At 45.0% G+C, this 13,927-nt stretch overlaps 1 protein-coding gene across 5 annotated transcripts; it reads left to right on the top strand.

Annotated features, from left to right (window-relative positions):
* The first annotated feature begins 8,420 nt into the window (after positions 1 to 8,420).
* On the top strand, positions 8,421 to 13,300 carry LOC135572417 (uncharacterized). Of its 5 annotated transcripts, none has more exons than XR_010464277.1 (4): positions 8,421 to 8,916; positions 9,383 to 9,798; positions 10,779 to 11,848; positions 12,083 to 13,300. XR_010464277.1 is itself a non-coding variant. In XM_065020243.1 (4 exons), the coding sequence occupies exons 1-3, from the start codon at positions 8,595 to 8,597 to the stop codon at positions 10,932 to 10,934; spliced, it is 894 nt and encodes a 297-aa protein (XP_064876315.1). In that variant the 5' UTR covers positions 8,421 to 8,594; the 3' UTR covers positions 10,935 to 10,943; positions 12,083 to 13,300. The 5 variants fall into 5 exon arrangements, 2 of the variants coding, with proteins under 2 accessions (XP_064876315.1, XP_064876314.1); XM_065020243.1 differs by having other exon boundaries at positions 10,779 to 10,943; XM_065020242.1 differs by having other exon boundaries at positions 10,779 to 13,300.
* The last annotated feature ends 627 nt before the right edge of the window (positions 13,301 to 13,927 follow it).

Raw genomic sequence — 13,927 nt, 5'->3', positions numbered from 1 at the left:
CAGGGCAGTAGAGCAGAACACTAGAACAGAGCATAGCAGCAGAGAGGAGCACTGGAGCAGAGCACTGGAGCAGAGCACTAGAGCAGAGCACTAGAACAGAGCACTAGAACAGAGCACTAGAGCAGAGCACTAGAGCAGAGCACTAGAACAAAGCACTTGAACAGAGCACTAGAGGAGAGCACTAGAACAGAGCACTAGAACAGAGCACTCGAGCAGAGCACTCGAGCAGAGCACTAGAACGGAGCACTGGAACAGAGCACTTGAGCAAAGCCCTGGAATAGACCACTATAACAGAGCACTAGTACAGAACAGAGCACTAGAACATAGCTCTAGAACAGAGCACTCGAACAGAGCAGAGAACTAGGACAGAGCACTACAACAGAGCAGAGTACTAGAACAGAGCACTAGAGCAGAGCACTAGAGCAGAGCACTAGAACAGAACACTGGAGCAGAGCAGTAGAGCAGAGCACTAGAGCAGATCACTAGAATAGAGCAGAGCACTAGAACAGAGCACTAGAGCAGAGCACTAGAACAGAGCACTAGAACAGAGCACTAGAACAGAGCACTAGAACAGAGCACTCGATTAGAGCACTCGAGCAGAGCACTAGAACAGAGCAGAGCACTAGAGCAGAGCACTAGAGCAGAGCAGAGCACTAGAACGGAGCACTGGAACAGAGCACTTGAGCAAAGCCCTATAATAGAGCACTATAACAGAGCACTAGTACAGAACAGAGCACTAGAACATAGCTCTAGAACAGAGCACTCGAACAGAGCAGAGAACTAGGACAGAGCACTACAACAGAGCAGAGTACTAGAACAGAGCACTAGAGCAGAGCACTAGAACAGAACACTGGAGCAGAGCAGTAGAGCAGAGCACTAGAGCAGATCACTAGAGTAGAGCAGAGCACTAGAACAGAGCATAGCAGTAGAGCAGAACACTAGAACAGAGCAGGGCAGTAGAGCAGAACACTAGAACAGAGCATAGCACTGGAGCAGAGCACTGGAGCAGAGCACTAGAGCAGAGCACTAGAGCAGAGCACTAGAGCAGAGCACTAGAACAGAGCACTAGAACAAAGCACTAGAACTGAGCAGAGCACTAGAGCAGAGCACTACAGCAGAGCAGAGCACTAGAACGGAGCACTGGAACAGAGCACTTGAGCAAAGCCCTAGAATAGAGCAGAGCACTGAAGCAGAGCACTAGAACAGAGCATAGCAGTGGAACAGAGCATAGCACTAGAGCAGAGCACTAGAGCAGAGCACTGGAACAGAGCAGAGCAGTAGAGCAGAGCACTAGAACAGAGCATAGCAGTAGAGCAGAACACTAGAACAGAGCAGGGCAGTAGAGCAGAACACTAGAACAGAGCATAGCAGCAGAGAGGAGCACTGGAGCAGAGCACTGGAGCAGAGCACTAGAACAGAGCACTAGAACAGAGCAGAGCACTCGAGCAGAGCACTCGAGCAGAGCACTAGAGCAGAGCACTAGAACAGAGCACTAGAGCAGAGCACTAGAGCAGAGCACTAGAGCAGAGCACTCGAGCAGAGCACTAGAACAGAGCACTAGAACAGAGCAGAGCACTAGATTAGAGCAGAGCACTAGAACGGAGCACTGGAACAGAGCACTTGAGCAAAGCCCTAGAATAGAGCACTATAACAGAGCACTAGTACAGAACAGAGCACTAGAACATAGCTCTAGAACAGAGCACTCGAACAGAGCAGAGAACTAGGACAGAGCACTACAACAGAGCAGAGTACTAGAACAGAGCACTAGAGCAGAGCACTAGAGCAGAGCACTAGAACAGAACACTGGAGCAGAGCAGTAGAGCAGAGCACTAGAGCAGATCACTAGAATAGAGCAGAGCACTAGAACAGAGCACTAGAGCAGAGCACTCGAGCAGAGCACTCGAGCAGAGCACTAGAACAGAGCAGAGCACTAGAGCAGAGCACTAGAGCAGAGCAGAGCACTAGAACGGAGCACTGGAACAGAGCACTAGAACAGAGCACTAGAACAGAGCACTAGAGCAGAGCACTCGAGCAGAGCACTAGAGCAGAGCACTAGAACAGAGCACTTGAGCAGAGCACTAGAACAGAACACTGGAGCAGAGCAGTAGAGCAGAGCAGAGCACTAGAGCAGATCACTAGAGTAGAGCAGAGCACTAGAGCAGAACACTGGAGCAGAGCACTGGAGCAGAGCACTGGAGAGCACTAGAGCAGAGCACTGGAGCAGAGCACTGGAGCAGAGCACTGGAGCAGAGCACTGGAGCAGAGCACTAGACTAGAGCAGAGCACTAGAGCAGAGCACTAGAGCAGAGCACTGGAGCAGAGCACTGGAGCAGAGCACTGGAGCAGAGCACTAGAACAGCATCTCAATTGGGTTGAGGTCAGGACTCTGACTGGTCCACTCCAGAAAGTATATTTTCTTCTGTTGAAGCCATTCTGTTGTTAATTTACTTCTGTGTTTTGGGTCGTTGTCCTGTTACATCACCCAACTGCTGTTGAGCTTCAATTGGCGGACATATAGCCTTACATTCTCCTGCAAAATGTCTTGATAAACTTGGGAATTCATTTTTCCATCGATGATAGCAAGCTGTCCAGGCCCTGAGGCAGCAAAGCAGCCCCAAATTATGATGCTCCCTTCACCATACTTTACAGTTGGGAGGAGGTTTTGATGTTGGTGTGCTGTGCCTTTTCTTCTCCACACATAGTGTTGGGTGTTCCTTCCAAACAACTCAACTGTAGTTTCATCTGTCCACAGAATATTTTGCGAGTAGCGTTGTGGAACATCCAGATGCTCCTTAGTGAACTTCAGACGTGCAGCAATTATTTTGTTTGGTCAGCAGTGGCTTCAATCGTGCTGTCTTCCCATGAACACCATTCTTGTTTAGTGTTTTACGTATCGTAGATTCTTCAACAGAGATGTTAGCATGTCCCAGAGATTTCTGTAAATCTTCAGCTGACACTCTAGGATTCTTCTCAACCTCATTCAGCATTCTGCTCTGTGCTCTTGCAGTCATCTTTGCAGGATGGCCACTCCTAGGAAGACTAGCAACAATGCTGAACTTTCTCCGTTTATAGACAACGTGTCTTACCGTGGACTGATGAACATCATGGCTTTTATAAAATACTTTTGTAAACTTTTCCAGCTTCATGCAAGTCAACAATTCTTAATCTTAAGTCTTCTGAGATCTCTTTTGTTGGAGGCATGGTTCACATCAGACGATGCTTCTTGTGAATAGCAAACTCAAATTTTGGTGAGTGTTTTTTATAGGGCAGGGCAGCTCTAACCAAAATCTCCAATCTCGTCTCAATGATTGTACTCCTGGTTTGCTGACTCCTGACTCCAATTAGCTTTTGGAGAAGCCTAGAGATTCATATACCTTTTCCAACCTACACTGTGTATATTTAAATGATGTATTCAATACAGACAGACCAAAAAAAATACAATAATTTGTGTGTTATTTTTATTTCTTTTTTTGTTTCATCTTTATTTAACCAGGTGGCCAGTTGAGAACAAGTTCTCATTTACAATTGTGACCTGGCCAAGATAAAGCAAAGCAGTGCGACAAAAACAACAACACAGAGTTACACATGAGATAAACAACCGTACAGTCAATAATACAATAGAACAATCTATGTACAGTGTGTGTAAATGTAGTAAGATTAAGGAGGTAAGGCAATAAATAGGCCATTAGAATTTAGCATTAACACTGGAGTGATAGATGTGCAGATGATGATGTGCAAGTAGAAATACTGGTGTGCAAAAGAGCAACAAAAAAAGTAAATAAATAACAATATGGGGATGAGGTAGGTAGTTGGGTGGGTTATTTACAGATGGGCTGTGTACAGCTGCAGCGATCGGTGAGCTGCTCAGATAGCTGATGTTTAAAGTTAGTGAGGGAGATATAAGTCTCCAACTTCAGCGATTATTAGTTTAAGCAGACTGTGTTTGTCTGTTGTTGTGACTTAGATAAAGATCAGAGCTAATCTTATGACCAATTTATGCAGAAATCCAGATCATTGCAAAGGGTTCACATACTTTTCCTTGCCGCTGTATTATACATGTGAACTAGCTTAGTCCAGTTAAAGATCACAGAGGATGGTGCATTAACTGCTGGATGTTGACATGAGCATTACACACTTAGCCCACTGAATCATGACAAAACTGGTCACCTCTTTGCTGTTAGAATCTAGTCTTATTCTATCCAATTCTCATGCTTTTAATGTATCTTCAAAAATATAAATGACAAAAGTCTAGGCATCTGCAAATGATCTTGGGCTGATGCTGGCATTGAACTTTTAATTTGTTCATTTTTTTTCACATTAGCAGACGCTCTTAATATCCAGATTGACTTACAAAAGCAATTTGGGTGTTGCTCAATGACACAAAGACATATTTTTAACCTAGTCGGTTGGGGGATTGAAACCATCAACTTTTGGGTTACTGGCCCAACGCTCTAACCGCTAGGCTACCTGTCGTTCACAGTGACAGAATAGGTTAACTTTAAAAGATGGAAATTGGTTAAAAGTTTGGCTGAAGCTAAAGCAGATAGAAAACTGCCCAATTCTAAAAACTACAAGTGTAACTTTGTATTAAATGTGTGAAAGACACTGCTGCTCCCTTGTGGTGAGTCCACCACACATGCCTGGAATGTGCAGGGTATATTAACTTAACTGGTAAAAATAGTTTGTTGTTGACCCAGCCGCCTAGGCATGGCTGGGCCTGTGTGGGCCCGGGCCCACCCACTGGGGAGCCAGGCCCACCTTGCTCTCTACTTATCAGTGTTCCAAACAGGACATTATTTGTAAAAAAAAAAAAAAACTAAACTAAACATGCATACACTATCAGATATAATTTATAGCATGGAGTGCACTGGAATGACATTCAGATGAACTGGAATGACATTCACTCTCATGTGATGGGTGGCCAAAAATAACAAACTGAAAGCCACTCCTCCAATAAGCCACCAATATGACTGCATTGAGGCATATGTTTACAAATACCTTAGCCAAATACATTTCAACTCAGTTTTTCACAATTCCTGACATTTAATCCTAGTAAAAATGCCCTGTCTTAAGTCAGTTAGGATCACCACTTTATTTTAAGAATGTGAAATGTCAGAATAATAGTAGAACAAATTATTTCTTTCAGATTTTATTTCTTTCATCACATTCCCAGTGGGTCAGTTTACATACACTCAATTAGTATTTGGTAGCATTGCCTTTAAATTGTTTAACTTGGGTTAAACATTTTGGCTAGTCTTGCACAAGCTTCCCACAATAAATTGGGTGAATTATGTCCCATTCCTCCTGACAGAGCTGGTGTAACTGAGTCAGGTTTATAGGCCTTCTTGCTTGCACACGCTTTTTAAGTTCTGCCCACACATTTTCTATAGGATAGAGGTCAGGGCTTTGTGATGGCCACTCCAACACCTTGACTTTGTTGTCCTTAAGCCATTTTGCCTCAACTTTGGAAGTAAGCTTGGCGTCATTGTCTATTTGGATGACCCATTTGCGACCAAGCTTTAACTTCCTGACTGATGTCTTGAGATGTTTCTTAAATATATACACCTAATTTTCCCCTCTCATGATGCCATATGTTTTGTGAAGTGCACCAGTCCCCCCTGCAGCAAAGCACCCCCACAACAAGATGCTGCCAGAGGACATTTCTCCAAAAAGTACATTCTTTGTCCCCATGTGCAGTTGCAAACCGTAGTCTGGCTTTTTATGGCGATTTTGGAGCAGTGGCTTCTTCCTTGCTGAGCGGCCTTTCAGGTTATGTCAATATAGGACTCGTTTTACTGTGGATAGAGATACGTTTGTACCTGTTTCCTTCCACTTCATCACAAGGTCCTTTGCTGTTGTTCTGGGATTTATTTGCTCTTTTTGCACCAAAGTACGTTCATCTCTAGGATACAGAACGCGTCTCCTTCCTGAGCGGTATGATGGCTGTGTGGTCCCATGGTGTTTATACTTGCGTACTATTGTTTGTACAGATGAACGTGGTACTTTCAGGTGCTTGGAAATTGCTCCTAAGAATGAACCAGACTTGTAGAGGTCTACAATTTTTTTACTGAGGACTTGGCTGATTTCTTTTGGTTTGCCCATGACGTCAAGCAAAGAGGCCGTGAGTTTGAAAGTAGGCCTTGAAATACATCCACAGGTACACCTCCAATTGACTCAAATTATGTCAATTAGCCTATCAGTAGCTTCTAAAGCCATGACATCATTTTCTGGAATTTTCCAAGCTGTTTAAAGGCACAGTCAAATTAGTGTATGTAAACTTCTGACCCACTGGAATTGTGATACAGTGAATTAATTATAAGTTAAAAAATCTGTCTGTAAACAAGTTTGGAGAAATTGCTTGTGTCATGCACAAAGTAGATGTCCTAACTGACTTGCCAAAATTATAGTTTGTTTTAACAAGAAATGTGTGTGGTTGAAAAATGAGTTTTAATGACTCGAACATAAGTGTATGTAAACTTTCGACTTCAAATGTATGCATCAGGGCACTGTCTACTTCATCTGTTCATTTAACAAGTAAGACCGCCCATAATACCTTGCCTTTATCACAGTCAACACACCTATAGATTAGCTTTAATTCTCTAAAACAATGTTTATAATAGAAACATTTGCATTAATCATTAGCATTAAGACGTCTGTGGCATTGTGTTGTGTTGACTTGTATTATTCCCAGCACAAGGTGCACCTGTGTAATGATCATACTGTTTAATCAGCTTCTTGATATCCCACACCTGTCAGGTGGATGTATTATCTTTGGCAAAGGAGAAATTCTTATTAACCTGGATGTAAACACATTTTTGTACAACATTTGAGAAAAATAAGCTTTTTGTGTGTATGGAACATTTCTGGGATCTTTTATTTCAGCTCATGAAACACGGGACCAACATTTTACATGTTGCTTTTAAAAACATTTTCAGTATAATAACTGGCACACTCATAGCCTAATGATATAACCTAATAACTGGCCTACTCATAGCCTAATGATTTAACCTAATAACTGGCACACTCATAGCCTAATGATATAACCTAATAACTGGCACACTCATAGCCTAAGGATTTAACCTAATAACTGGCCTACTCATAGCCTAATGATTTAACCTAATAACTGGCCTACTCATAGCCTAAGGATTTAACCTAATAACTGGCCTACTCATAGCCTAAGGATTTAACCTAATAACTGGCCTACTCATAGCCTAAGGATTTAACCTAATAACTGGCACACTCATAGCCTAAGGATTTAACCTAATAACTGGCCTACTCATAGCCTAAGGATTTAACCTAATAATTATTCTGGTTAGGGCCAGTTTGTGCTGTTCTGTGACTGGAGCGCTGTACGAGATCTTCAGTTTCTTGGAAATTTCTCGCATGGAATAGCCTTAATTTCTCAGAACAAGAATAGACTGACAAGTTTCAGAAGAAAGTCCTTCGTTTCTGGACATTTGAGCCTGTAATCGAACCTACAAATGCTGATGCTCCAGATACTCAACTAGTCTAAAGAAGGCCAGTTGTATTTCTTCTTTAATCAGAACAACAGTTTTCAGCTGTGCTAACATAATTGCAAAAGGGTTTTCTAATGATCAATTAGCCTTTTAAAATTATAAACTTGGATTAAATAACACAACGTGCCATTGGAACACAGGAGTGATGGTTGCTGATAATGGGCCTCTGTACGCCTATGTAGATATTCCATTACAAATCAGCCATTTCCAACTACAATAGTCATTTACAACATTAACAAAGTCTACACTGTATTTCTGATCAATTTTATGTTCTTTTAATGGACAAAAAAAGTAGCTTTTCTTTCAAAAACAAGGACATTTCTATGTGACCCCAAACTTTTGAACGGTAGTGTATGCTTGAGTAAGATTGGCTTTTTATAGCATTCATAGCAATAGTTATGAACCTTACTACGGGGATTGGATGTAAATTGCACAACATAGAGGTTGTGGTAGCAGCTACAGAGAGGTATTTGGGTGTAGAGATTTGACGTCAGAAGAGTTAAAGGGTGTGTTGAGTGGTGGTGTCCCATCCTTTCAGGTTGTTGGCCTGAGGTAGGACTAGATAGGTTTAAATAGTGGAGTAGGGTGGTGGGTTTTTAATGAGTGGAGGACAGTGGAGGCTGCTGAGGGGAGGAAGGCTCATAATAGTGGCCGGAATGGTATCAAATACATCAACTATGTGGTTTCCATGTGGTTGATACCATTCCATTGACTCCTTTCCAGACATTATTAGGAGCCGTCCTCCCCTCAGCAGCCTACACTGGTGCAGGGTTAGATGGTAGTGTATTTGTTGACTTATTTTACTTTTTTCAAGCCAAGTATAAGGAAGTTATACTCCACTCGAGTAGGTGGCGGTAATGCAACATGTATTGGATGCCAATCGCCCTTAAAGCTCATCAAAGAAGGTCTGCTTAGCAAGCGTTCCCAGAAGTCTCGTGATGTTGCGCCTCTGGGTTTAAATCCTCTTTGCTGCATGGATAACTGTAGCAAATATGATCTGCTAGGGATAGACGTTTTAAAGGATTTTTGTGAGATTTAGAAGTCGTTGAACCATGGCCACAGACACTACTACAAAGAATGGGCCGAGTTCGAGCCAAGAAGCGCAAACACACGTCAACGCTACAACTGAATACTGCGCAAAGATGCAGGAATGGACGTAGCAGTACTACTGGGGCGAGGCTATGCAAATTGGCAAAGCTGTATGACTCTGACTACGTTTCATTTTTCTCAATGCAATTTCCCCGTAGTTGCAAACTATCAAGCGCCGACTGGAACTCCGTGGCCCGCAGGACAACCAACTTTAGATGCCCGATACGGTACAACTATCGCGCCCCCGAATACGGGTACTCAGACCCGGCAGCAGATGACAGCTTGGACACCGCAAACGCACCCGAAACAAGTACACTAATTACAACAAGTCAATGATTACAAAAATGACGATAACTCTAGAAAGGCTGCCACTCGTTTTTGGTTTTGTACTGGGCCTACTTTGTCAAATAGCTACAGGGAATCCATATCATGTAAACAAAGACAACACCTTTCCGCTGTTTGTTCATGACAATATTGAATGGCTTTAATGGCACAGGATCACATGAATAGCCTCTTGAGCAAGCAGCTGGCTAACCATGATGGGTACACACTCATGTATACAATCTGCTGAGGCCTTGATCTGAATAGTACGCATTTGTTTTATGTCCTTTCTTGAACCCTCCAGACTTAAGGCAAATCACGTAGACATTGACTGATTTGGCTGAACAAAGTGAAATGGATTGATCAGGGGTTTAGTTGAACTTTGTCTAAAGCAGGGCAGATTATTGTACTGTCGTACCTGGGTACATTCCCTGAAGTTGTCTTCTCCCCTGCAGGTCTGGAGTACACCACCCCTTCTCCCCTGCAGGTCTGGAGTACACCACCCCTTCTCCCCTGCAGGTCTGGAGTACACCACCCCTTCTCCCCTGCAGGTCTGGAGTACACCACCCCTTCTCCCCTGCAGGTCTGGAGTACACCACCCCTTCTCCCCTGCAGGTCTGGAGTACACCACCCCTTCTCCCCTGCAGGTCTGGAGTACACCACCCCTTCTCCCCTGCAGGTCTGGAGTACACCACCCCTTCTCCCCTGCAGGTCTGGAGTACACCACCCCTTCTCCCCTGCAGGTCTGGAGTACACCACCCCTTCTCCCCTGCAGGTCTGGAGTACACCACCCCTTCTCCCCTGCAGGTCTGGAGTACACCACCCCTTCTCCCCTGCAGGTCTGGAGTACACCACCCCTTCTCCCCTGCAGGTCTGGAAGGTGCAGTAGCTCTGGTCTACAGGGTGCTGGTCTGTTCCTGTGAGGTGCAGTAGCTCTGGTCTACAGGGTGCTGGTCTGTTTCTGTGAGGTGCAGTAGCTCTGGTCTACAGGGTGCTGGTCTGTTTCTGTGAGGTGCAGTAAGCTCTGGTCTACAGGGTGCTGGTCTGTTTCTGTGGGGTGCAGTAGCTCTGGTCTACAGGGGGCTGGTCTGTTTCTGTGAGGTGCAGTAGCTCTGGTCTACAGGGTGCTGGTCTGTTTCTGTGAGGTGCAGTAGCTCTGGTCTACAGGGTGCTGGTCTGTTTCTGTGAGGTGCAGTAGCTCTGGTCTACAGGGTGCTGGTCTGTTTCTGTGAGGTGCAGTAGCTCTGGTCTACAGGGTGCTGGTCTGTTTCTGTGAGGTGCAGTAACTCTGGTCTACAGGGTGCTGGTCTGTTTCTGTGAGGTGCAGTAGCTCTGGTCTACAGGGTGCTGTTTCTGTGGGGTGCAGTAGCTCTGGTCTACAGGGGGCTGGTCTGTTTCTGTGAGGTGCAGTAGCTCTGGTCTACAGGGTGCTGGTCTGTTTCTGTGAGGTACAGTAGCTCTGGGCCCGTAACCATAAAGCATCTCAGAGTCATAGTGATGATCTAGGGTCAGTTATGCCTTCTAAATCATAATGAATTAGAGGGTGGACCTGATCCTAGATCAGCACTCCTACAGTACTCTGAGACACTTTGTGAATACAGACACAGGTTGCCGGTCTGTTTCAATGAGCTTATTATGGGTTATATTGGTTACCCATAAAGTTAGAAAGCATTGAAAATGTGTGCCAACCTAAAGCTCTGTATTCACAATGGAAAAGACCTGAATCACCTCCTTCCTACCACAGAGGATATGTGTGGATTGTATCAACATCAATCTCTCTGAAGAATCTTTCACTTCATGTGTTATATTACCAGCATCCCTCTGACCACCACTCTGTTCTCCTCCTCTCAGATCTTCTGGGGTCTGGGCGGTGCCACCCCGGGGAAGATCCTCCTGGGTCTTCAAGTCGTGACATGTGACAGCTCAGTCCTGGTCCGACCCAACCGGGTCCTGGTGTTACCAGGATCTAACGTCACCCTATCTGCGTCAGTCGCTGACTACATGTGACACATCTTGGTTAGCGTTGAAAACAGATATGAATATGTTTGTTTGGCCTACAGTCATCTACCACTGGTACTACTACTACGTTTCCATATGGACAGGTGTGACCATGAATGCCTGGAGCCTGAGTGTTGTAAATGAAAGGCACACTGGAGCCTGAGTGTTGTAAATGAAAGGCACACTGGAGCCTGAGTGTTGTAAATGAAAGGCACACTGGAGCCTGAGTGTTGTAAATGAAAGGCACACTGGAGCCTGAGTGTTGTAAATGAAAGGCACACTGGAGCCTGAGTGTTGTAAATGAAAGGCACACTGGAGCCTGAGTGTTGTAAATGAAAGGCACACTGGAGCCTGAGTGTTGTAAATGAAAGGCACACTGGAGCCTGAGTGTTGTAAATGAAAGGCACACTGGAGCCTGAGTGTTGTAAATGAAAGGCACACTGGAGCCTGAGTGTTGTAAATGAAAGGCACACTGGAGCCTGAGTGTTGTAAATGAAAGGCACACTGGAGCCTGAGTGTTGTAAATGAAAGGCACACTGGAGCCTGAGTGTTGTAAATGAAAGGCACACTGGAGCCTGAGTGTTGTAAATGAAAGGCACACTGGAGCCTGAGTGTTGTAAATGAAAGGCACACTGGAGCCTGAGTGTTGTAAATGAAAGGCACACTGGAGCCTGAGTGTTGTAAATGAAAGGCACACTGGAGCCTGAGTGTTGTAAATGAAAGGCACACTGGAGCCTGGGTGATGTAAATGAAAGGCACACTGGAGCCTGGGTGATGTAAATGAGTATTGTGAGTTTATAAGGTACAACATAAAGGTGAAGCCAATCTCCTGAGATGGAGAAAGTTGTCTTTGAAAGTGGGTTTTAATGCCGATCTACATTTGAGTCATTTAGCAGACTTCTTATCCTGAGCGATTCACAATAGTAAGTACATACATTTTTTTGTTACTTTTTCATACTAGTCCCCTGTTGCACGTGCCATGCTCTACCAACTGAGTCAGTTTGACAAATAACCCTTGTTTTGGTAGCAGTTCATTTTCTGGTATTGTTTCCACTGATATTAACCTGGTATTACATGTTTTAGTTTGCTATGTAATTAGTATTATTTATTATCATGTCTTGTAAAAGTAACATCCAACCCATTCTCTCCCCTCCCAGCTCCACGGTGCGGTCGTCATCCAACCCATTCTCTCCCCTCCCAGCTCCACGGTGCGGTCGTCATCCAACCCATTCTCTCCCCTCCCAGCTCCACGGTGCGGTCGTCATCCAACCCATTCTCTCCCCTCCCAGCTCCACGGTGCGGTCGTCATCCAACCCATTCTCTCCCCTCCCAGCTCCACGGTGCGGTCGTCATCCAACCCATTCTCTCCCCTCCCAGCTCCACGGTGCGGTCATCATCCAACCCATTCTCTCCCCTCCCAGCTCCACGGTGCGGTCGTCATCCAACCCATTCTCTCCCCTCCCAGCTCCACGGTGCGGTCGTCATCCAACCCATTCTCTCCCCTCCCAGCTCCACGGTGCGGTCATCATCCAACCCATTCTCTCCCCTCCCAGCTCCACGGTGCGGTCGTCATCCAACCCATTCTCTCCCCTCCCAGCTCCACGGTGCGGTCGTCATCCAACCCATTCTCTCCCCTCCCTGCTCCACGGTGCGGTCGTCATCCAACCCATTCTCTCCCCTCCCAGCTCCACGGTGCGGGTTGTTGAATAAGAACTTCTCCATCGCCTTCCTGTTCTCCATCTTCACCACCTTCTTCTTCTTTCAACACAGCAGGACTGTCTATGATATCGTAGCTGGAACCATCGTGGTGCAGCACAGAGGGGTTAGATGACTGATACCCTTTACATCAATGTCGTGTCGAGTAGGGCACACCAACACTTTGCAACGGAAAATGAAAACGTGTTCTGTTTCACTAACTTTGGAAGAAAAGAAAAATCTCTCTATTGAACAAAACCCAAACCGTGGGCTTCTGGAACTGAACAGAACGCCTGTAGAACAGATCTAGGCCTACAGACCTGAGAGAGGGAGATCTGCCCATGGATACATACGACTCAGACTGAATTCCACTCAGGACAGGAGGAGCCTGATACAATGTGATGTAGAAGTATTATGGGGAAGCCTCAGAACAGAACATGGCTGTGTTTTGTCTTCTTCATTCACAGAGTATTGTTCCTGAACTTTTTCCTATTTACTGCTTAGCCAGACAAGCAGAATGAATCTGAAAGGAATGTTAGGTAATTTATTAGTTTATTTATTGTTCGTTTACAGCTATATGGATAAGGGATGTTTCAGGTCAGGTTGAAAGGTGAAATGTGACGGGCTTGTTTGCATATTGGCCATTTTGCATATTCTAAATGAAACTGAACTGAAAACTATTTCTTGGATCTTTTATGTGCTGTACTCTCTGTCTCTTTCTGTCGGTCGGGCTGTCTGTGTATCGGGCTGTGTGTCTGGCTGGCTGTGTATCGGGATGGCTGTGTATCGGGCTGTATGTCTGTCTATCTATCAGACTGACTGTGTATCAGGCTGTCTGTCTGTCTATCTATCAGGCTGACTGTGTATCAGGCTGTCTATCTATCAGGCTGACTGTGTATCAGGCTGTCTGTCTGTCTATCTATCAGGCTGACTGTGTATCAGGCTATCTATCTGGCTGGCTGTGTATCAGGCTGTCTGGCTGGCTGGCTGGCTGTGTATCAGTCTGTCTATCTATCTGGCTGGCTGGGCCACATATTCAGCAGCAGGTTTGCATTATACTGTCCAGTCCTTTCTTCAGCAGAACCAGACTGAGGCAGTTCTCATTCTGACTCACAGATCAGAATCTGGATGTTATACAATATGTCTACCCTTCTCTTCCTCGCTGATAAGAGGTCTGCTGGATGTGTCTGTGTAGACTAGTGCGTGTATAAGATGTGTTAGTGTGTAGGAAGGCACACACCTCTGGTCTTTTTATTTTATTTTTTTATTTTTATTTCACCTTTATTTAACCAGGTAAGAAAGTTGAG

The sequence above is a fragment of the Oncorhynchus nerka genome, linkage group LG7 (assembly GCF_034236695.1).
Source record: "Oncorhynchus nerka isolate Pitt River linkage group LG7, Oner_Uvic_2.0, whole genome shotgun sequence".
Classification (NCBI taxonomy): domain Eukaryota; kingdom Metazoa; phylum Chordata; class Actinopteri; order Salmoniformes; family Salmonidae; genus Oncorhynchus; species Oncorhynchus nerka.
This window is presented reverse-complemented; position numbering and strand designations above follow the sequence as displayed.